General features: G+C 44.1%; 1 protein-coding gene across 1 annotated transcript; it reads right to left on the bottom strand.

The window, feature by feature from the left end:
• Positions 1-1,412: 1,412 nt before the first annotated feature.
• Positions 1,413-21,017, bottom strand: RANGAP1 (Ran GTPase activating protein 1). Its single transcript, XM_084507133.1, has 17 exons — positions 20,904-21,017; positions 20,733-20,771; positions 19,103-19,239; positions 17,754-17,881; positions 16,769-16,828; positions 15,916-16,095; positions 14,772-14,906; positions 13,770-13,928; positions 13,492-13,605; positions 11,908-12,007; positions 11,231-11,315; positions 10,652-10,805; positions 10,072-10,185; positions 9,613-9,715; positions 7,998-8,086; positions 6,052-6,173; positions 1,413-2,669 (listed from the first exon to the last, which is right to left on the bottom strand). Exons 3-17 carry the CDS (start codon positions 19,212-19,214, stop codon positions 2,600-2,602), a joined length of 1,725 nt encoding a protein of 574 aa, XP_084363259.1. The 5' UTR covers positions 19,215-19,239; positions 20,733-20,771; positions 20,904-21,017; the 3' UTR covers positions 1,413-2,599.
• Between the last annotated feature and the right edge of the window lie 1,945 nt (positions 21,018-22,962).

The raw sequence follows: 22,962 nt of genomic DNA, 5'->3' as shown, positions 1-22,962 counted from the left end.
TTGGCTATGCATTTGACCCTGCAGCCCACAGGTCCCACATGGAGCAGATCTCCACGCTGCAGCTTGTGGAGGAGCCCCCGGTGGAGCAGGTGGATGTGGCCTGGAGGAGGCTGCGGCCCATGGAGAGCCCCCGCAGGAGCAGGCCCCGGGCCGGAGCTACAGCCCATGGAGAGGAGCCCACGCAGGAGCAGGGGGTCTGGGGGGAGCTGCCACCTGTGGGGGACCCGTGCTGGAGCAGTTTGCTCCTGGGGGATGGACGAGGCTGAGCAACTGGCTGCCCAGCACGGAGGACGATGATCACCACAGCTACATGGGCAGCTGAAGGCCCTCCATCCCCTGCACCAAGGAGCCCCACAGCACCCACGTAAGCAGTCCCGTGAGTCTCAGCATGCTGCTGAGCTTGTCCTCACCCTCCAGCAGGCCAGCCAAGAGAGGGAGTTAGGAGAATACAATAACTCACTAACCTTTTAGAAAACAATTTGCTAACTTCTAGAAAAGGGGAAACTGAAAGGGGGAGTTAGAGGGAAGTAGAGAGAGTGCTGACAGCATGAACAAATTAGTTAAAGTAAGAAGCCTTGGGCCCCTTTACCAAGGTCAGTCTCCTAATAAGAGTGTGAGCCTATCTTAAGAACCAGGCAGAAACTGGTCCTAGGGATGGACAAGAGCCAAGGAGCAACTGAGTCTGTGCAAAGACAAGAAGTCAACTAGCAGTGACGAGGAAGAGTCAATCTTCATCCCCATGACCCCGTGGGAGGAGTTTATGGAAATGACTCCTTGGAACTAATCTTAATACAAAGCAGGGACAGGTTATGAATACATGTATGTATAGGCGAATTGTGAAACTTCAATATGTAACTCATTACTGCATAAAACCAAGGCAAGTTGCCGCATCAGCTGCACACAACTTCACCAGGACTCCCCTCCCTCCCCCGTGCTGCCCAGCGCTGAATAAACATACCTACATACATGAACAGCTTTTACCCAAAGGCCAGCACCTCTCCCCCCAGAGTGCTGCTTTCCTGAGGCTGCCGGAGCCAGCCACACCACCTCCCCCAGCCCCCCCCTTCTCTCCGCTCACCGTTATCTCACCTAGGCCCAGAACCTGGAGGAATTTAAGCAGAGAGCACAGGCACATTGGTCTTGCACATACCACAGTTTATTTCATCCAGTGCCCCACACCCTTTCTTTTCCATCAACACTGCCTGCAAATCCTGCGAGTAAACACCAGCTTTTCCTGCATTTATGGCAAGCATGAAGGCCTCTGCCAGCTGTGGCAGATTGCTTCCCCCCACCCCTCCCCCCAATTAATTAATTAGTATTAGACTAACTCCACATCATTAACTTCTCCTGACACTGGCACTATTTATGGTGTAGTCAAGTGTGAGGTCTGGTGAGGAAGGATGAATGATGAAGTCTCCTTCAGCTAAGAGCAGGTAGGGAATGATCAGCCTTAGTAGAAGGAAAACCTTTTTTTTTTTTTTTTTTTTTTTTCTTTTTTATGACCTAAAAAGAGATGTGTTGATTCTCAAAGGCTTGAAAGAAGGAGCAGAACCAGCTTCTGTCCTCAGAAGCAGCGCAGGTAGGTGCCACAAGCATGCACACAGATGAACAGTCCCCCACAGAGAGGTTTAGGGGCACCTGCTGCTACCCCTCCATGGCAAGAATTCAGCACAGCCCCAATTGTTTGTGCTCATACATGTGCACAGCCTTCAAACACGTGAACAGTGCACTGTTTTACCAAAGGGAGAAGAGGAGGGAGGAGAAAGGGAACACATATTCCACGGAGACTTCATGGATTGTATTCATTTCCAAACCCAGCCTATTTGACTAGGAAGAGAAGGGAAAGGGACAGGGAAAGGGAGGGAAAGAGGGAAACTACACAGGCAGTGACAGAAAAGTTACAATAAAAATATGCTTGCTCCCTTAAGCAATGGCCACCAGGGTCAGCCACACGACACAGACATTCCAAGCCACGGCAGCAGGGGAGTAGGATATTGAAATACGCGTCGGCCACACGGTGCCTTCAAGAAATGGACTCGGAAGAAGAAGCAAAGGGGAGCACACCTTGCCCCTCTGTGACCTGGCAGCAGCAGAAGGGGGTCAAGCACTCCCCTGGCCTGGAGAAGCAAGGGCAGCAGTAGCAGCGTAGCCTCCCCCCTGCACAGTGCTGGATGCTGTCAGGCAGGAGTCACAGTCTAATAAAATTAAATGGACAACGGGGTTGATCCTGATGAGAGCGCTTCTGGGCTCTTTGTTAGGCTTGGCACACCCTTGCCAATGCTACGGAAGTGGAAAAGGATTCTTCTTTTCAATTCATGCCGAGCTCAGAGCAGCACTGACTTAGTCTAGCATAAGCATCTGCCCTGCAGAGCAGGGAGTCACTTCACGAGGAGTGGAATAAAAAAAAAAAAAAAAATTCAGCAGGATTTGTCCAAGTTTATGAAAGCAGAAGGAAGGACACACCTCCTACAGGGAGAATAAAAAAAAAAGGACAGCATGTCTGCATGGGCTCCAGGATCGTCTCCCACTATGCAGCTCCAAGTTCTCTGCTGATGACAGTCCTATGAGGAGGGAAGGGCACAGCAGCATCTCTTGCCTCTCACAGCTGGTGGAGGGTTTGCAAAAGCATGTGGCGAGCAAACGAACAGGAGTCAAGAGCACGGTTTGGTCTGTGGAAAGAAGAGAATTATTTAAAACAGCAAAGTTTAGAAACTGTTTTGTATCAGACACAATTTCAAATGCATTGGGCTTGCACGCTCCAAAAGCTACATCTTTTCCCCTCAGTTCTCTCTTCTTAAACCACTCCCTGACCTCTACACAGATCACTGCCTCCCATTCAGAGCACGGTGTAGGAAATTCTCTCTCCTGTTGCAGTCAGGAAGACAGCGTCCAAGAACCAGAATTTATCTCCACGGGTACAAAAATAGGCAGCAGTCTGCTCATCTGTGCAGCCCAGTGTCTCATGTTTGGTAGCAGGAAGTGGCTGGGAAAGGAACCCCTGCCTTCCCTCCTTGCGATGGAACTTTCCATACACATCAATCATTTAGGGCCCCCAAAATACACAAGACGTGCCTGCTTATATTTGAATATTTACTCACCAAGTCCTCTGCTACCTTTGATCCGACAGCAACTCAGTCTCTGGAATTTTTTAAGTCTTCACAAAGAGGCAGTGTAACCTCCTGCTGTCCCTGCCCCTTAAGCCAAGAAACTTGACTGGGCTGCCTCTCACGGCACCTTAGAAACAGCTGCCAGAAACTGCAGCCCATGGGCAGAAAGCGCCTGGCACGGAGCGTGCAGTAGTGAGGTCCACCTCAGAGAGAATAAACTGATCCTTGAAACTAGACGAGCGAGCTACACGGTCACATCGGGGTAAAGGTGGGGTTAAATCTCCCCAGCATTCCCACCAGCTCCTGTTTCCATGAGCAGCACAAACTTCTAACCATCAGCACCCACCCATCAGGGAGTTTCCACTAAAGAATCGTAATCCAATGTCTTCCGCTGCTCTGAGAAATAAAAAAACTCCCCTCAAACCAACGCAACCTCTGTCACATGAGAACAGAAGTGCACATACATTCAGCATTTCCTCCTGAAGAACTGTAGGAAGGCACACGTGGATTCACAGCTCCCTCTTGTGTCCGAGAAAAGAAAAGGAAGACAGACAGCAGAGAAGATGGATACTGCTTACAGCCTGTACCCATGACCTTGTTATTTTTTGAGTAGAGACCACCACCACAAACTGCTGCGAAGAACAGAAGAGAACGACTACTCCAGAAGTAAGCCACTTGCAGCAAAAAGCAGGAGCGCTCTAGCCTTGGCATCTGTGAGAACCTCCCAGCTCAACAAGTTCACACGATCTAATGGCAACCCTAAAGGAAATACCTAGAAAATATCACAGGAATGCGTACCGGCTAACTGCAGCCAACTGACTCATGGGTTTGACCGTGTGGATGTAGATTTGCTGTAGGAATGGAGCCCACGGGAGCTCGGCAGATTACTAGATTAACCAGAGGTCTCATTTACAGTTCGGATGTCATTTGTTCTGATTCAATTCCAATCAACAACAAGAGAGCACAGGTTAATCAAGAAGCTATTTTAATTGGACTTTGGCGATCCTGAGCAGGCAAGTGCAAAGGATTTAACAGCTCTTCTCCTTGTTCCCTCAGGGAAAGCATTTTAAGAATTTATAAAACACAAAAGGTATATTGCTTGTATACACCTACTGTTAGCTTCATTACACTGCACAGGACGTAAGTTTCCTTGTGATATCATCACACCCTGTCCAACTCACTTACTTTACTCCTCCACATACAGATGAAAAACATTTATTGGTATTTTGCAGGCCTGGAGCCTTGGACCAGTTTACACACACAAACACAGGGGGACAGTGTCCATTGCGTGCAGATTTTTTTTCCCAAAGGTTGCATAAGCTGAGCTACAAGGCTACTCCAGGCACTGCAGTCTGACATAAGCATTAGAAGGGCCAAAAGCAGTGAAGCAGAGCCCCCTTTAGTGTATTCTCCACTTCAAGGTGATTTAAATCCTGTTTGAAGTGGTTAGGTCTGATAGACAGTAAGCAGAACTAGTTTTGATCAAGCTGGCTCTGCATAATTAGCACTTGATAAAGAAGTAAGCCATTGCCTTCCTCAGCCTTTTTATTTTAAGGCTGGTATTGGATCCTTATGCTGTAGGTATACATTTGGTCAGCAATGCCACTATTAGCAGCAAAGGAAACAGCAGAGATCCTGTTAGCTGGAAAACTCCACATGGCAACTCCTGATGCTTCTTGCTTAAGCGTACAAAGATCAAGCTGGAGGTGTATTTGTTCAGTTGCTAAAGCACAGGACCATGGGCGGGTACAATGCCTAATTGCTAGTCTGCTCAAGCCAAAGAGGGGACATGAGATGAACTGTTCCACCCCAGGTGCCTGTAGGGTAGCATTTACACATGTAAACAAGCTAGTTGCATAGTTTTATTCTCCAAAACTCAGAGCAGCTGACTGCTAGACACACGCCACTACCATGCATCAGCTTCCACAGCTTCAGCCGTACCACTGTCTGCAAAAAATTCTTCTTCCCTTTCACAGCAGCCTGCTTCCAATCCTAGCAGAGTTAAGAAAGGACTGACTGCCAATATTTGACTGCATCCCTCTTGTCCATGTTTTGTACCAGCCACAAAGTATTTATTTGATGTCCCTGCCCTTCAGCAGCACAAACTCTCAAGCTTCTGCATACTCCCACACCATGAAAATCAGGAAGGCTTGAGCCTTGTCCTATAACACCTTAAAAAGCTGTCCTGGCCCCATATGGCACATTGTCCATGATGAACCAAATTGCCACCAGATTCCAAATGGATTTCAGATGTCTGCTTTTTTTTTTTTTTTTGGCTAATTTGACAGTTCTGGACTGTTCCTCCCCTTGACTGCTGAATAGAAGTATTTATTTTTTCCTCTCTCAAGAAAAGTATTATTTGGGGTGTTTCTTCTAATTCAAATGCTGAAGTTCACACGGATTTAATCAAGATGATGGATGGTTCCCACAGCTGTTGGACTTGCTATGCTTTACAACATTAAAGAAACTAAAATGGTGTGATTCTATACCTGTACTAGAAGTAATATTAAACAGAAGCAGACAGTTAAAGCAGTTTCTTCAATACCTACGCTCTCAATTTAGCTTTCAAAAAAAAAAAAATCACTAACCCTGTTGCTGTCACAGTAGCAACATTTTCTTCTAGTAACATACTTGGTCTTTGTGTTTTGTACTGTTCTGATCTGCTAGTCTTCAGTGTTACAGTGTGACCAAGCAGGTAGAGCTCTACTTGCTCTCCTACTGCTTCTTAGTCAGGTAGCTTGCCTGGCTCATTCCATCAAGATGTGTTGCTCTAAACCTTGCAAACTTCAGTAAGCAAGACAAAAGTAGAAACCTATGAAAAAATTAACCCTTTTTTTCAGAATAGATATTTCCTAGGTTCTAACAGAACAGTTGACCTGTAAACTAACTATTAATTCCCACTAACTCCCATGGAGAAGACTGCATTGACAGGTATGATACTCACTTTGTGACGAAAGCTGTGAGAACTGGAGCCAGGGATTTGGGGAAATAATCTTGCTGGACCATATGGTTCAAAGTCATAAGAATACCATAGAGGCTTGGGACAGTTTTGATCTTCTCTTCACTCTGGGAAAAAAAAAAAAGGATGAGAAGACAGAAATCAAGCATCAGATAATCACTATTTTATCTAATTCACTATAGCTGAGAAAGGCAATGAATCCTCTGTAGAATAAAGTGCTCCCATACACTGTAGGAAATAAAATTGTACAGTGTTCCTCAAGACAAAAGGTAACCAACTCTATAACCTCCCAGCAACAGCATCTGAAAAACAGCAGGATCCAGAATATTTTAGTATATATCAATTAGATATTAATCATTAATAGCATCAGCAACGGAGAAAAGGAAGTAACACATTCACAAGTAAAACAGACAAGTCTCAGAGGCTCTATCAAAATGTTCTTCTGTGGAATTTGACTTGACTTCATCAAAATTGAGTTGCCTTAATTACACTATTTTTCTCCTGCATTATTCCACAGTTCATTTTTTACACCACTTCCACTTCTTTGTCAGTCTGCCTCCAGAACTTGATGCAGTATCCCCAGAACTGGTTTCACAATTACAAATAAGGCAAAGTTATTGTCAGTCCCATTGCTGTTCCCCTGCTTACGCGATAAGCAAGCTCTTCTTGCTCCTAACATGATGCTAACCTACATGCCCTACTTCTGAAGTTGTTTTCATTTATTTCTCCAGTACCATCCCACTAAAGCCCTCCGCTCCATAGACAGGATCTAGACCTGAATTCCTAGGCATATGACCTTATATTTCATGGTGCTAATAACAGCTGTTGCTCATGTGCTTCCACCTATGTGGGATGAAGTCCTGGAAGCTGCTCCTGCTCCAAATACGCCTAACTTATCAACAGTTCTCAGTACCACAGAGGACAAATAACTGGTTGGCTGATCCTCAAGGGCATTACTATCAATATCACTTCCTGGTCTGCAAATTCTGGAACAGAAGTCTGTGTTTTGTGCTTCATGTTATTTTCCATACAGGGTAAGAGGTAGATGGTAGGCCCCAAAACAAGCGTTCTGCAGAGCAGAAAGCCATCTCGGGTTCTGTAGACGTGAGAACTGGAACACACGTATCCAGCATGTCAACAACTTTCTGCTCCCTAAACTGAATATTACTGGAAGGAAATCAATAAACCTAATTAAGAATAGGCTGCTATAACATAAGTTATAGATATTCTGCTGTTTAAAAGTGTCTTGGTCCAAACTTCCATTCTCAGTTTCTAGGACTTCAGAAACATTGACCTCATAGTACAAGTTGGTAAAAGTACTTCTTAAATCTGCAGACAGAACCTCTCCCCAAGTCATCCCAGTGAAATTAAAGCTACAGGCAGTCTGACACAGTTTGCAGGTTTTCTACTGACCCTTCCACCCTTTCTCATGAGGAAGTTTATTCCATACAAAGATGTATTCGACACTGGTGAGGAGCAAAGACACTCCAAAGGATAAAATTTAATGCCACCGATCAAACATGAGTAGCTGGGTATTTGGTTTTCAGTCATGCTACCAGAAGATACTCTAAAGAACCATGCTAATTAAAAATATGTCTAGGAGTCTAACGTGCAATATTATTACAGACATCTGTAAGAATCCACAGTCCAGCAGCACAGACTCTCACATGACCCTCCCTACCTCTAGGGGATGATTGAGATTGCAGAGCACATTAAGCAGAAGAGGTAAAACAAGCTGACACCACCTTCATCTTAATGTGATCTTGCAATTTGCAATTTTTGCTGGTCCTGCAGACTTTGTATTGTCCCTGGGCATCAGGCATGCACAGGCACCCAGCTGCTTCCATGGCAACATAATTACCCACAACCCAGCCAGTCTGGTCCTCAACAGCCCAAGCAGACCATAACTTAACTCTTTCCTGCTTCCTCACCTTAAGGAGTCCCATGTGGATCAAGAGTCTTGTGACAAACGCATCCGAATTAAATGTGGCAGAAGTGAAGGCTTTCCTCATCAAGGCATCTGAAAAAGAAACAAATGCATTGTGGTAAACATATGGGACCTCAGGGAATACAAGCTGTTGAAGGACTTTTGGGAGGTAACCTGCCTTAAGAACCTAGTTGTCTCTACAGGACTAGGTAGAACCTCTGAAATTCAGACAAAACCCAGTGCCTTAATATAATTAATATAAGGCCTGATACAAAGGCCTACACAGAAAAAAAATAAACCCCACACTGTTAAGTTTCTAATGCAATGCGACCTCAGTCTCATGCACCACAAAACACTCTGTGCCTTTGAACTTGCATGCACATGTGCATACATACACAAACAATTAGCTGAAATAGAGCAGCAAGAGCTAAAGCCTTGAAATTTTAAGGCCAGCAAGATTTCACCTCTCACTAGGAATCAAAAGGAATGAGAGAAGTTGTTCAGTTCCTTTATGGGCTCTCTTGGGCCTATATTCTGCTGTTAGCTATGGGCAAACCAGTGCTCTATCCTCTCTTGTCTACAAGGTAGACAAGGCACACATCTTGACTTCTGACTGTTCTGGTGTCTTGGAATGACAGAACCCACTGCAGCAGACTTCAGACAAGGTGTACATCCTGTGCTCTATTTTTTGTTGGAAACAACTCATAACAGGCATCAGACAAGGCCAGCACTCGCTCAGTGAAATGCTAACTGATTAGTTTTGGCTGGTTGGACCCACATGCAACTCCAGGGAACTCTATTATATTACTGTTGTATAGACAATACAGTTTCACCATGTTTATGTATTCCAAATGAATAAATTGCTAATTAAGCACTTTATTTTTTTCAATAATTCAGGCTAAATGGCCTTAAAGGTAATTGATCCAGTTCTTTTGCACAGTACTGATAGGTAACTCATGTACAGGAAAAACATACTACTGGGGGGATTTAAAAAAAGATGAAAGACAGTGGTAACTTGCCCAGGAGTTGTTAAGAATTTCCATTTCTAAGTGAGAACATGAAGGGATATTATTAGCCCATGCAAAAAATCAGACCTAACTGGGTTGTAATATACAGTGAGGAACAGTCCCTTGCTGTATGTCAACCTCTGTGCCTTGTCCCATGTTGTAATGCAAATCTTTGCTTCCTGAAGAGATTAAAGAGATTTCAGACTGATAAGAAATGACACTAAATAAGAGGCCTCTCTTTATCCTCTCTTAATAAGAAACTGGAAAGCTATTTCCTGCAAAATACTTTTTCAATGAACAGTCCTGAAAAAATGCTGACCATGGGACACAAAGCTAATGGCTATTGACAGGACAGCATCAAGGAGATGCAGGTAAGGGCAACAAAGGTCCACTAAGACAGCAACTACAAGAGACACTCTTCACTAGGCTTTGGAAGCACAAAAGCTGCTAAGGTCAGAATGAGCTTCTACTTTCACTCTGTACAATAGCATGGCACAACTTGGTACTGTGTTATCTGGGGTTTCTTGCTGCCAGGGTCACAAAAATCAAGTGGCCTGGCCCCCAGAGGCCTTCCCTTGCATTGCATCTTGAAGTGGAGAAAGGCCCAGTCACCTGTTGTTTCATGCACAGCTGTTTTTACTGGGGCTTCATCTTTGAAGACTGAAGATATCCTTAAGAGAGCTGTAACTACTTTCTCTACATCAGATGTATCTGTCTGAAAGACAAAGAAAAATAGAAATAAGTCAGGAGCCATTAAGTTAGCTGCTAGCCAGATACAGAAGATAGGTCTCTGCAAGGCAGTGACAAGAATTATGGCTTCCAGCTGACCGATATCAGTTGTTTTTTTCTTGGCCATACTACAAAGCATAAGCAACACTATGAAACTATGAAACAAAGTTACTGTGTAGAACCTCTGGTGCCAGTATAAGCATTAACCACATCAACAGCTTCCTTAATGGTCTTCAGGATTACTGGCAAGAAAATGCAAAGCTAGGACTCAGGAGAAGGTTATCACCTCTGGGAATTAAATGACGCCAAGAATCAAGTAGAGCAAAGCACTGTCTCACCAACCTGCTGAGCTATCAGCACAGAACACTTTGGTCCCAGTCGCAGCAGCTTCTCCGGTGACGGGAAAGCAAGGAACGTGGCAACATCCACAGGGGGAGATGGCACTGGAGTTGAATCCTGAAACAGGCAGAATCCATCTCAAGCTTACTCTTAGAAGCAAATAAATTGGTACAGTACCAAAGGCACATGTCTGACTCACAAAGGCACATCGGGTCTAAATTTGAGAACTATTTGAAGCTGGAATGAGTCTAATTGCAACAGCCACAATATGCTATCATGACTGCATGGCATTGCATATACAAGGTTCCCACCATTTTCTGGAGATGGGGAGACTCTGCCCATGTTTGTCACAATGGCTGCTCAGCCTTTTCCCTCCACATGTGCACATGGACAGTTTAATTAAACAAGTTTCCAAGTCACCCATTTTCTTTATTTCCTGTATGTTATCCTCCTGCTTGTTACCACAGAGCCAGTCCACACAGGCAGGCATGCAAACTCCTGCCAGCACTTCAAGTTCAAACTCACTCTAGATCTCATTTCCTCCTTCATTCTCCACCAGGCAAGGAGACTGAAGATAGCTTACCTGTGATTCAATTATCTTCTTAGGAGTCAGTGAGTCCTGTTCTCCCTGTCCTCTCTCCTTAAGCTGTTGCTGTTCTTCCTCCTCCTCTTCCTCCTCTTCTTCTTCTTCCTCTTCTTCCTCCTCTTCATCATCCTCCTCTTCCCCTTCATCATCACTAAGGTTTGAGAGTTTACATGTTACATCAATTACATACTTGCAATGCCTATACACTAGAACCCATCTATTTTTTTTCCCTTAAAGGACTAAAAAGCAGCCTCCCCCCCCTCAAGTCTTGCTGCAAGAAGTACATCTCCACCTACAACAGATTATGAGGCCACCTCAGGCTTCAGTCACCCACTTGACAATGATGAGCAAAGAGCCAAGAACGCAGTCAATAACCAACACCGAGATAATTCCATTGATGAAAATGGGGTATGACACTTATTCTGCTTCGGGAATCCCTTAACGGTACTCGACACTGCACTCAAGCCAACATCCATGTGCAATGTTACAGCTCTTACTGTAAACTAGGAAGGTGAATGAAAATACTAATGAAAATTAATGGAACACTTCTAATTTAAACGCTGGTGCCCTGCTTACCTCAAAGATCCCAGCACAGATGCCATATTAAAGCCTTCAAGGATCTCCTGCAGTTGCTCACATCCCTCTTCTCCCAGGCAGTTACCTAGATTTGTGGGGGGAAAGGGAGTAGACTTAAGAGATGCACACAGTTTTGTTCTTGAGGCATTACACAATGTTTGGAGACAGGCAAAAGCCTTAATTACTCAGTATGTCTTTGAGAAACTTCCTTCTAGGTCTATAAACAGTTCTAGGTCTCAGCAATCCATGGCCCAGCACCACTGAAATGCAGAGACCTAAGGTATGAATGGCAAAAAGCCAACAGTGATCAAAGTCTCCTATTCTTCCGCAGAGATGCACACCGAGGTTTTTAATTACATTTCTTAAATATCTGAGATCACATTGAACAATTTAACATTTTATTGAGAAGAGTTATGGGTATCAATTCAGTCTTTCTCCCTTACAAGACATACTGAAGCTTTTTATCTTTAATAACTGACTGAGTTCATGGCATAACAAAGCTTTCAGGATCTAATCACTTCCTGTCCCTGCGTCATCCAAGTTCAGCTACTCTCACGTTTCATTTTTTAAATGCTGAAAATTGCAAGACTAGCATAGGTGATACCGTCAACACTTTTCCTAGTCGTTTCTAGTTGGGGATCAGACTAGACGTGCTTTTACCTAGCAAATTTACTTACCATTGAGATCCAGCTTCTCCAGCTCTGCCTTATCTTCAATAGCTTCAGCAACAGTCAGAGCCGCATCTCGTTTGATCTCACAGAAGGACAAATTCAGTTCCTAAGAAGCAGGAGAACCTCTGTTTACCAAATTCCTGTAATACCTATTATCCCCGTAAGTTTCACATGCTCACAAGCTTTCTGGAAAGATTCTCATTTGAAGAGGTTCTCAGAAAAAAAAAAAAAGATTTTTCATTGGAAATAAAACAATAGGTATCTCTGCCTCTTAAGAGTAGTGTTTTGAGACATACCATCATTAAAAGCAGCACTACTGAAGTTAAGTGTTTAACTAAAAAAGTCACGAAGACCGTGCCATTATGATGAGTACACTACACCAGCAAAGCCCTGCTGCCAGTCACATGACTAAGTCAGCATTTACACACCAGCAAGTCTTGCTGAAGAAGGGTAGCTACTGCACTAAATGAACTGCACATTTGCCTTTCAACACTTACACTGCACATTAAGACCTTCAAAAGAAGCTACAACTGGTACTACATCTGATAAAGACAGACAGCATAGAAACAGTGTGGACAGATGAGTAAGAGCACAGTTAATCAACTGCCAAGCACCATCCCCCACCATTCCACACTGAGTTCCATCAATCCTTTCCTGAGATGAGATTTAATATTAACAAAAGGGAAGTAGTCCTTGAACAGAATGAATCAGCTACTATTGCCTCATACTACTCTCCCTTAACCACTTCTGCTCTGGAAAAAAAAAAAAAAAAAAAAGGATTTCATTTGTGACTGTTTACATAAACACTTCCATTAGAAATCTTAAGTTTTCCTGGGAGATTCAGAAATAAATTCCAGTGGAACCAGAAGAGGCCTGAGCAAAGGATCTCACACCACAAAGTACCTACGACTTTCTGTACCAGATTCACATACGTAGATAAATGTTAGCACTCAGCTAGATTTTTGTTTCTGACTGTAAGCTTATAAGAGAAGGAATTGTGTTCAGCATCTGTCCCAGGGCAGTGGTGACCTGTGAGAGGTGTTTCTAGAGATTCTAGTTTACTTATACTACTGACTGGACTTAGGCCTGTCTAGAATGTTGTCAAATGCCGGTAATGTGCAAATAGTGATAGGGAAGGCTATGGTACTCCCAAAAAAAACTGAAAACATTTGGATCTTTGATACATACCTTAACATAGGAAGGCAACAGATGTATAAATAATTAAATGATTAAGAGATTACAAGATGTTTATGAGGAGGGACTTTTCAGTGTGTTCTCGTGCCCCTCTGAGATTCTCAAAGCAGGTATTATTTGCATTATCAGACTTCTTGAACAGCACTGGCTTCAAAACCATCAAGTGGAGCCTAAGCAGATCCCTGGTATGCCTCTGTGTAGAATAGTCTTAGCTGGGTATGCTAATGCCTCTGACCTACAGGTTATTGCTTTTGGTTTTGGTTATGAGCATAGAGTGGCACTGAGTTGAATCTCACCTTAAAATAATCAGTAGCAGTAGGAGAATGGACAGAAAACCAGGGAACTGGAAACACAGCATTTTCAAGAAATTCAAAGCTAAACAGCAGAAGGCAGTACCTTTAATTTATGAAGCCCTTCTTTAACAGCATCCGCAATAGCAACAGCACCCTTCGAACGCACCAGGCAGTCTCCAAAGTTGATCACTTCAATCTGCCGTAGTGACTTCAAAGTCTGCAACAGCACAAATTTGAAGGTATAGACATGCAAGTAATCAAGTGTCATATCATTCCTGGAAGGCCAACTTCCCCACCAACCCACATGTAGATGCTAACTAACTGTATCTGAAGAGACCAGGAGATAAATGACAAACAAATTAATTGTTCGTAACAACCCACCTCTGCCATGGCCACAGCTCCTTTCTCCGTGAAGGTGTTGTCATTCAAATTTATAACCTTAAGCAGTGAGTTGATAGCAAAGGCCTGGGCCAGTGCTGTGATGCCAGGATGGTTGATTCCATTCTGTGGCATATGGACCTCTTCCAGAGTCCCAATAATCTGGGAAAGGATGAAGATGAATAAAAGACTGTTAGGAGACATACTCCAGCTCAAGAGTACAGTGCTCCACTCTTTAGGATTTGCTCAGAATTGTTTTCTTGCAACGTAAAAGTCCATTAGCTCTTCTGCACAGAATTATTTATCAGCAATTATACCACAAGTTTAAGTGAAACTGCAGGCTCACAGCAAGTGTCAGATTAATACAAAGCTGTGATTCCAAGAGTCCTGCTAGCATATCTGTTCTAGGTACCTCAAAGAGTTCCCTATCTGTGGTGTAACAACCCTGAGACAGACCAAGAAACATCACTAGATATGATACTTACCTCATTAAGACCTACACTTTCCCCTGAGACAAAAATGTAAGTCGACAGTGTCATCTAGAGAAAGCTAAACACCATTTAGAGCCCTCTCAGGATGATCCTGGCAAAATAAACAGGTTTCTTCTGCCAGATGACTGAACAACTAGCCAGAAAAACAACTGGTACCTGATCACCTGTTATTCCTACCACAGTGCCAGATAACCTCCATCAGCACAGAAGGAGGAGAAGCAACAGGACCAACGGTAAATTACTCATGAGATGCCTATTCCTCCCTCAACTTTACACAGCAGCTAGTTGTGTGTTTGGAAACTTAGGTCACAGAAACATTCAGTGATCAATTCTAATCACACTTGAAGACTGCAGTTTCTGCAAACAGCATTGTGATTTGCAATCAAAGTCAGTGAACAGACAGCCTGCCACTGCCTCCAAGTTGCTGCAAGCACTGTGCATGTTCTCTTTGACATTAGCACTTCAGCACACCTTGCTCCAACTTGCTGTCACAAAGCTCTGGTTTGGTACTTACCCCAAAAGCTTCAGCCAGGGCAGTGGCACCATCATTCTCCAGACGATTTCTGCCAGCCACAAATATTTTCAAAGCAAGAGGCTTGCCCTGGGCACTCGATTTCCTGTGACACTCTTTCAGAGCAGCTGCCAGTATCTACAGGAAGCACAAGTAGTTTATCCTACCTCAGCATCTCATTCTGAAGGAATCCAAATGTTTTCTATATCCAGCTCTCGTGCAATACTTCAGACATGCTGAAATAAACTTGCTTCTACAGTAGGGTATACAATAAAACTGTTACTACAACACTTGATTCATGAACAGGTAACACATTGAGCTATATCTATTAACATTCAATTTGCGAATAGGTAAACATAGAGGGTCTTAGTGATAATGACAATGACAGTCAGTCCTGGTTTTCCTGCTTCATCCAACAGGCATCCTTCAGTGCTAGGCTTCGCAATACTGCTCTCTCACATCCAAGGACATTAGATCTCTTGACATGAAATCTAAGGTTTAGGATAGACCTGTTTTCCTATCCTAGGATAAGCTCATCTGTTTTTCCATTTCAGGAATTTATCAATATAAACACAGAGGGAAGGGATCTTGACGGACTGGAGAAGTGAGCCCACAAGAATCTCACCAACTTGAAAGGTAAATGCCACGTCCTAGGGAGGAATAGCACTATGCAACAGTATATGCTGGGGGCCAAATGGTGGCAAAATAGCTTGGCAGAGAAAAACCTGGGAGTCCTGGTGGGAGAGGAGTTGACCATGAGCTAGCAATATGCACTTGCAGCCAAGAAAGCCTACTGGCAGGCTTTGGGAGAAGGTGGTGGGACTGTCAGACACAAACATATCAGATAGATGCAGAGGAAATTGCACTTAAACACAGATAAATGCACACAACCCCTTTTTATTTTGAGGGTTGTTAAACACTGGGTTAGGTTATCCAGAGAGTCTGCAAAGTCTCCTTCGTTTGAGATGTTCAAATCCTGACTAGACACAGCCCTGAGCAACCTGTTCCGATTGCTTGGGACAGGAGAGCTGGACTAGACAATCACCAAAGATCCCTTTCAGCCTCAACCATCCTGTGATTCTGTGTAGACAAGTCTGCAGCCAAGTCCTGGCTCTGACCTCACTCCCAATAAGAAGACAGCCCTCACCTTGCCACCACCAATGCCCATGCCACAGTTATTGAGCTTGAGTTCCTGCAGGGTGTAACACGCAGGGCTCTTCAGCAGCGCCTCGAAGCCACGCACACCGTCTGGCCCAAAGGCATTGTCACTCAGGTCAAGCTCCACCAGCTGGGCTCCAGCAGTGATGAGCGCGTCCCCCAAAGAGATCTGCAAGGAAACAGATGGCAGGGGTGGGAGGGAGGGAGTGGATTGACTCTTCCTGACAGCAGCACTGCAGCGGTAAGGTGAGCCAGTGATGCTGCAAAAAAATTCCACTTTGAAGACATTCTGCAAAGCTGCACGGGGAAATAAAACTTCACAGCTAAAGCCAGAGCAGAAGCTCTGCAAATGAAGCTGAAGATAACTGCAAGGCAGTCATCAAGAAGTATCCCATCTCTTCAGGTCAAATACACAATTTTCAAAGCAAGTTTCCCCTCTCCGCTGCTTAAAGAAGTATTTTCTCATTCTGTTAAGTGCCTCATGCTCTTGCTCCACAGAGCTCAAGGCTCAGGGGTTGAGCTCTGTAATGCTCTTGGAAGAAACAGCCATATGGTTTTATTTAGAAAGCTTAGCTCCCATACTGCCTATCAGATCATGAAGATATCTTCCCCAGGGACAAGCTTCTTCACTGATAGAGAACTGCATTTGGCCTTTTATCAGCTCTTCCCCACCTTATACAGAAGCAGAGAAAAAAATCGCTTATGTATTCTGAGACACTTAGTGTTAACAGGATAGAGAAAAACTCTGTGCTAACAAAGTCTCAAAAGCATACTCCCACAAAAAACATGACAGGTGAGAAAAGTTATATTAGTCAGAAGTCTCAGATCTAGTTTTTACTTACCAAAGCAGGAGGGATCTCAGATCTTAGCCTCCCAGTGAACATGTCACTCCAATGACACCTCTAAAATAAGAAACATACAGATGGAAACCATTAAAAATATGTAGGACAACACAGTTGTACAGAGGTTTACACATACAAGCTGCATTACATCACTGTGAACACCTTAATTTTGTCTGCCTTCCTCTGAGCTTGTCATTTGGTTGTGCTAAGGAGCTATGAGAACTGATGTTACAATTACTTCTCTTAGAAGGATGTAAAGCCACCAAAATGCATAGTGTAAATAACATTATACAAGGATTGTTGCTTGCATTTGAGCTGGAATTCTTTTCCGCTGAGAAAATTACCAAAGGAAAAAACAGCAGGAAACTGAAGGATACATTAGAAACATAGAGTTTACTAAGGTACGTGGCTCATCAAGCTGGACTTACTTGAAAAGCCACACTTGGGTGATTAACGTGAATCAGTGTTTCATATTCCTCTCCTACAAAGAACAGTGCCTCTAGCAGCACAGCATCCTCCTAACTTTAGGCTGGGACAGTAGTGGGGAAACATAGCTTTAACACCAAAAAACCTCCTGGTGCATTTCCTCCATTATTTCTTCATTATTCAGGCATTATACATGTATGAAGCCTCGTTGTCCAAAATATCTGAGCCGGCTTTTCCATTAGAACTTAAGTTTTGTTGCCACAGGTCTTTGTAAACAAGATCTGTAGATGCTGCCTCTGCAAAGAGACTCTTCCTTGCACAGCTTCCCAGCTTTAAGACTGGAAGCCTTCTGAATGGGAAGCGTTAGGAATGCAGGAAGTGCTCCCGCTATCCTAAAGTCTTCAAGTTCTGCCATTTCCATATGGTTGTTCCTAACACTGGAAGAACGAAGCAAGCTTTTGGGCTAACTCAAGGCAGGCTATGGCAAGAGTACAGATAGGCCTTTGCTATTTCTACAGCACTTCTTCCCCTTCCACCATCACCCACTTGAGGGTCTCACCTTGAGCTCTGATTTCTTCTCCAGGGCTTTGGCAATAACCTTTGCTGCCTCCACACCCACCGTGTTGCCTTCCAGACGCAGTGCTTCCAGGCCATCAAATTCCTCAATTTGTTTGATCACTTCTTCGGCTAGAAAGAGCACAAAGTCTTGTTGGCTTTTTAACTATCATCTTAGGTGCCACAGTAACACACTGATGCAGCAATACTTGGTCAGTTCTACCCTTAGCAAAAAGAGCTGAGCAACACTATCTGAAAGAATCCCGAGACAGCAACGGAGAACTGAACTAAAGTGTCAGGTCACTAGAGAGACAGTTCTCCATTCACCATCCTTTTTCATAATTTATTACTAGTTCTATTATCACACAGCCATTCTCATATTTGCAAAAGTAAGTTTGATTCCTCCGCCATTCAGCACATTATAGATGTATGCACTCCCAAACTAAGACATGAGGACTAAGCTAAAAGCTAGCAGCAATCAGCACCCCATCAACAGGATCAGGTTCGCACTGACTGGAAAAATACATGTCTGGTCAGCAAACATTGCAAGGCAGAACAATTTGACTAAAGTCTTCCTATGCAAGACAATGGAAAAGGCTCTCCCCTGTCACTGGCACTTGTTGTCATTCTCAAACTCCAAATCCTTTCCCCACAGCTCAGTGGCTTCGCACTATTAGAATGGCATATAAAAAGCACCACCTTCGGAGTCGATAGCAGAGGTACACGGCACAACAAATAATATCTCTGAAGAACACGCTGTTTCTTCACGTGGCAGAAACGCTGCTCTAAATATATACACTTATTCTACTGATATTTACCACACTGCCTGTCACTGTAAGACATTTTTAACTGGGAAACACATACACCAGCTAGAGAAACGTCCCAGGAAAACAAAATTGACAACACCACAATAACAAGGCTAACAGATCAGAATTTGGAAAGAAAAGGGACTACAGCAGCAGACTAGTGTATCAGCCCATTCCTTGATGCAGGTCTTTGAAACATCTACTTGCTCTGAGTGCTATCATGCACCTGCTTACTGTGTGTAAAAGGAACACTAACTCTTAATGCACAGTGATTGTCAAAAGCACTGGGAGAGAGCATCAAGAAAATAACTACACATGAAAAAGCCAAACCCCAATTCCCTCAGCTGTAGCGCTGCCAGGGTACCAGGTCAAAGCAGGGTACAAGAAGGGAAGGAAATGTCTCTATCAGAAGCAGCTGTAGCCACATAACCCTTGTATCACACCTAATATTATGACAACTTGGCCACACAGGACAAGTGGGAGGTTTACCACAAGACTTTAGAATGGCAGGGAGACACTTCCCAAACACAAAGATATTTTCTCTTACCATCTTCAGCTGTATTCAGTTTAAGGCTCTGGCCTTTGAAGCTCAACTGTCCGCCACCCACTTTGGTTTTGGCAAGTGACTCCGCTAGCTTGGTGATGTCTTCTGATGCCATTTTTCTGCTTTCCCAATGTTAAGAGCTGTCAATTAAAAGAAACTGTCAACACAAACTAGAAAACATAATCTGCATTAATAATCATCCTTATTTAAACATTAATGTGTTTTTTGTTCCCGAGATATCTAAGTGAGCTTTCAGCATCATTAGTGTTTTCCCCAAAGCTCTCAACAGCCAGGCTAGATTAGCATTTCAAAGCCCACCAGACAGCGTTGATTCTTCCAATACTGAAGTGACTTGGGTTTTGTTGGAGTTGTTACACTTCATAAATAACAAGTAGCTAAAACCACTGACTATGACCACATTAAGACGCGAGTCTTGCGTGCAACACTTCCACAATTAAAATGTAACATTCCTCTCTCTCCCCAAACCACATCCCTTAATTATACATGCTGCACGTTTCTCCTGTTCTCTAAACCAAGCTAGAGCAAACACAACAGTTTTTCCTTTTCAGCGATAAACCCCGCAGTGCCCACATCAGCAGTTCCACAACCACTTAGCTGCTGAAAAATCACGAGCGTTGTACACAAAGCTCTTATGGGTTCTCTTTCTCTGCAGATGTCCCACAGTTTTATCACATGCAGGATGATCCTACACTGACGACAGATTACTGAATGTTCCACTTTGAGGCCACCCATACGTAGTTTCACCATTATTTAATGAACACCATCCACTGTGTGAAGTGTCTGGCCTCCATTCACCCAGCAGGACAAACAGAGCACGGTTTTTGGTTGCGCCTCCAGTGGGATAAGAGCCTACATGCAACTAGTGCTTAGAAGTGACATAAAAACAGGCTTCGTGTGTCAGAAAGGGATGAAAATCCTTTTCCTACAACAACACAAAACTGGACCCTTCCATTCTTGTCAGACTTCAAAGCGGACCCATAATTATGCAGCTCTTTATGCGCAACAGCACTGGTTTTAAAACACCCCCTAAATGAAAGCTGTACATCCACCCGTTACTCCTGCTACCTAGCTGTGAAGAATTTGCCTTCAGTTCCCCCAGGGTAGAGCTTCTCTTCAGCTTTCATTAACCCTCGTATTGCTTCTGGACACAGTAAAAGCCATCTCCACGGACCGCCAACACCACCTTTTTAGGTTGGCTGCTCTCTCAGGTAGGTGCTACCAACCAGAAGATGCTCCAGTAACTTACTGCTCTTCTTCTAGGTCACAGACACCGTGCTGATGGACATTCCTGACCCCTGATAGTCCATCAAGGAGGAAAGGATGTCCTCCTGTCCACAAAGTCCTTACGTTATGGGAATAAACGATGGATAAGGTCCAGAGATCCGTCCACCTGGCTCATTTCTCAACCTCAGAGCAGCTCATCGCCCTCCTGTGAGGATCCTGGGCGCCCTGCAGGTGCACTCACGCCCTCGGCTCCTCCTTCCCTTAAACCCCCGCGCACTTTCCCCTTAGGCTCTGCCTCTTTCCCGTCCTCATTTCACCACACCGGCTCGCCGCCACATCCTGAGGCGCGCGTTACCGCACCCCGCCGGCCCCAACCAGGCGAACCTACCAGCGCCCGGCCCGCCGCCGCCTCTCCCACGAGAAAAGCCTTGAAAAAAGAAAAAAAAAAAGAGACAAAAAGCCAATTAGCACACCGGGAGCTACAAACGCGACCCGAGGAGCCCCATCTCCCCTCACGGCCCCCCCCTCCGTTAACGGCCGCCCCCTCCCGCCCCGTCACCTCCGCGCGCCGCCGGCCCAGGCCCCCTCGCGCCGCCGCTGCCGTTGCCGGAGAGGGCGGGGGCGGGGGGAGGCGGAGGATTTGAAAGCCGGCAGTTGGGGCCCCGCCGCCGCCGTTGGCCGCCCGCGTCGCCGCGTCGCAACGGCCCGCCCCTCGCCCGGCGCCTGCGCGGGGCCGCGGGGCACGCTGGGATGTGTAGTTCGGGGGGGGGGGGACATTGCTCCATCTCTTTGGAGAAATAAACAGGATCATATCAAATATATCCAATTCCCTTCTCTGTCTTTCTCCCAAATATCAGCTGAGCCAAAGGGGCAAGAATAAAGCCTTTAATTGTAGATGCAGCTGTACTGGAATGAAAGTGTACTTTACCATTACAGCATAGATTGATACATTAATTCTCCCTAAAAGAATAGCTTTAGAAATTAAAGTCAATTTTATGACACTGCAGATATTTTATAATATAGATTTTTGGCATTTTGACTCTGCTGAATATGTACACCCAAGACCTAGATATCTGTGCTTCCAAATTATGAGAATCTTCATGTTAGCCACAGAGGAAAGGTGTCATTTTATGAGCGGGGCAACATCTGCTGGGTTATGACCTTACAGGTCAGCCCTCAGTACAACAGGCAAAGGAAATTGGGGCAGGGGGAAGTATAATGTGACATTCCATGGGGAAATTCAGTCTTGAAAATTAATGCTCTTGAATTAAAAAATAGTGCTTATTCCAGTATAACTCCTGATTGTGTATAGGGTTTGGTTTTGTTCCTCTTTCTCCTTGGCTTCTCCTAAGCCCTCTTGTTCTCATCCAGCTGCAGTGCTTTTCTAGTCTCTCAGATGTTGAACTCCAAGAGCAGGGTTGGAGGCTTCTTGGGTTCTCTGACTCACTTGATGCTTCATGGCTCTGTGATGCTGCCAGCCCTGCGTGATCCAACATCAGGTCTCTCTGGGTTTATTTTTCCCACCAGGCTAGCCCCACCTTTCTTCTGCCCAAAGCCACCCCTCAAACTGGGATTGTCGTTTAACGAACATTTTGCCCAGCAGCTTCTACAGTGGAGGCCCAGCTTGCTTGGACTCTACCCATTGTCATGGTGTCAATATCTAAAAATAAGTAGTAACAAATTCACTGAACAGGTAATAAAAATGAACACAGTTGTATCCACAAATAACAGTAATTTTTGGATCGTACCAGAGAGCATAATGAATACCTTAAAAAAAAAAAAAAAAAAAAAAAAAAAAAAAAGTATATTATTGTGATTAAATATTGTGAAAATAAGTAGGACAATATTCTCCAATGTCATATGGTACATTATACGATTTGCAGCCTATATGTCATGAATTATCAGTTTATTGTGTTGACAGGGCTGCCAGAAGTCAATCCTACTCAGTATAATCAAGTATTTCCTTTTCTGATTAAAATGTTTTAAGTACTAAGGAATTTTAATACATTTTAGATGATACCTTCTACCTGCATCTGAATATTGTCTGAGTTGCTTAGCTGCAAATCATAAGTGACACTGTTTTGGGTCATGGTAAATACAGGATTGAGATGCTGAAGAGTAAACAGGATCTTGGTTACATTTAAAAAGAGGGGATAATTTAAACGAGTGTCAGTCTGGAAACTATGATCTGACAGGAGACAGAAGCCTTCAGGGAGAGGAGAACCTATCCTATCAAGGGAGTCTGCGTTGGGAGCTGAGCATAAAGCTCATTTCAGAGGGATATTTGAAGTTGATGGCATTGCAGCTGGGCGGGGATGCATGAAACCTTTTTTTAAGGTGATCTGTGTACCTCTGTGTTCACAGCCTTTTCCTGTGACAACATAACTTGTGGTGCCCATCTCCTGCTTCCCCCGATAACTCACCTCCTGGGGTTCTCCAGCGTGGGGTATTGTGGCGGTACAATCCACTTTCTGGAAATACTGAAAGATTTGAAATGAGAATAAGCCAACATCTCATTCCCAAGAAGTGCCTAAGCTCATATGTATAAATATAAATATGTATGTATGTGTATGTATATTATGTATAACATATGTATATTATATAACATAGAATGGCAT

The sequence above is a fragment of the Aythya ferina genome (genome assembly GCF_964211825.1).
Source record: "Aythya ferina genome assembly, chromosome: 1".
NCBI classification, from domain to species: domain Eukaryota; kingdom Metazoa; phylum Chordata; class Aves; order Anseriformes; family Anatidae; genus Aythya; species Aythya ferina.
Note: the sequence above shows the minus strand (reverse complement) of the source record. Positions and strands in the feature narration are given on the sequence as shown.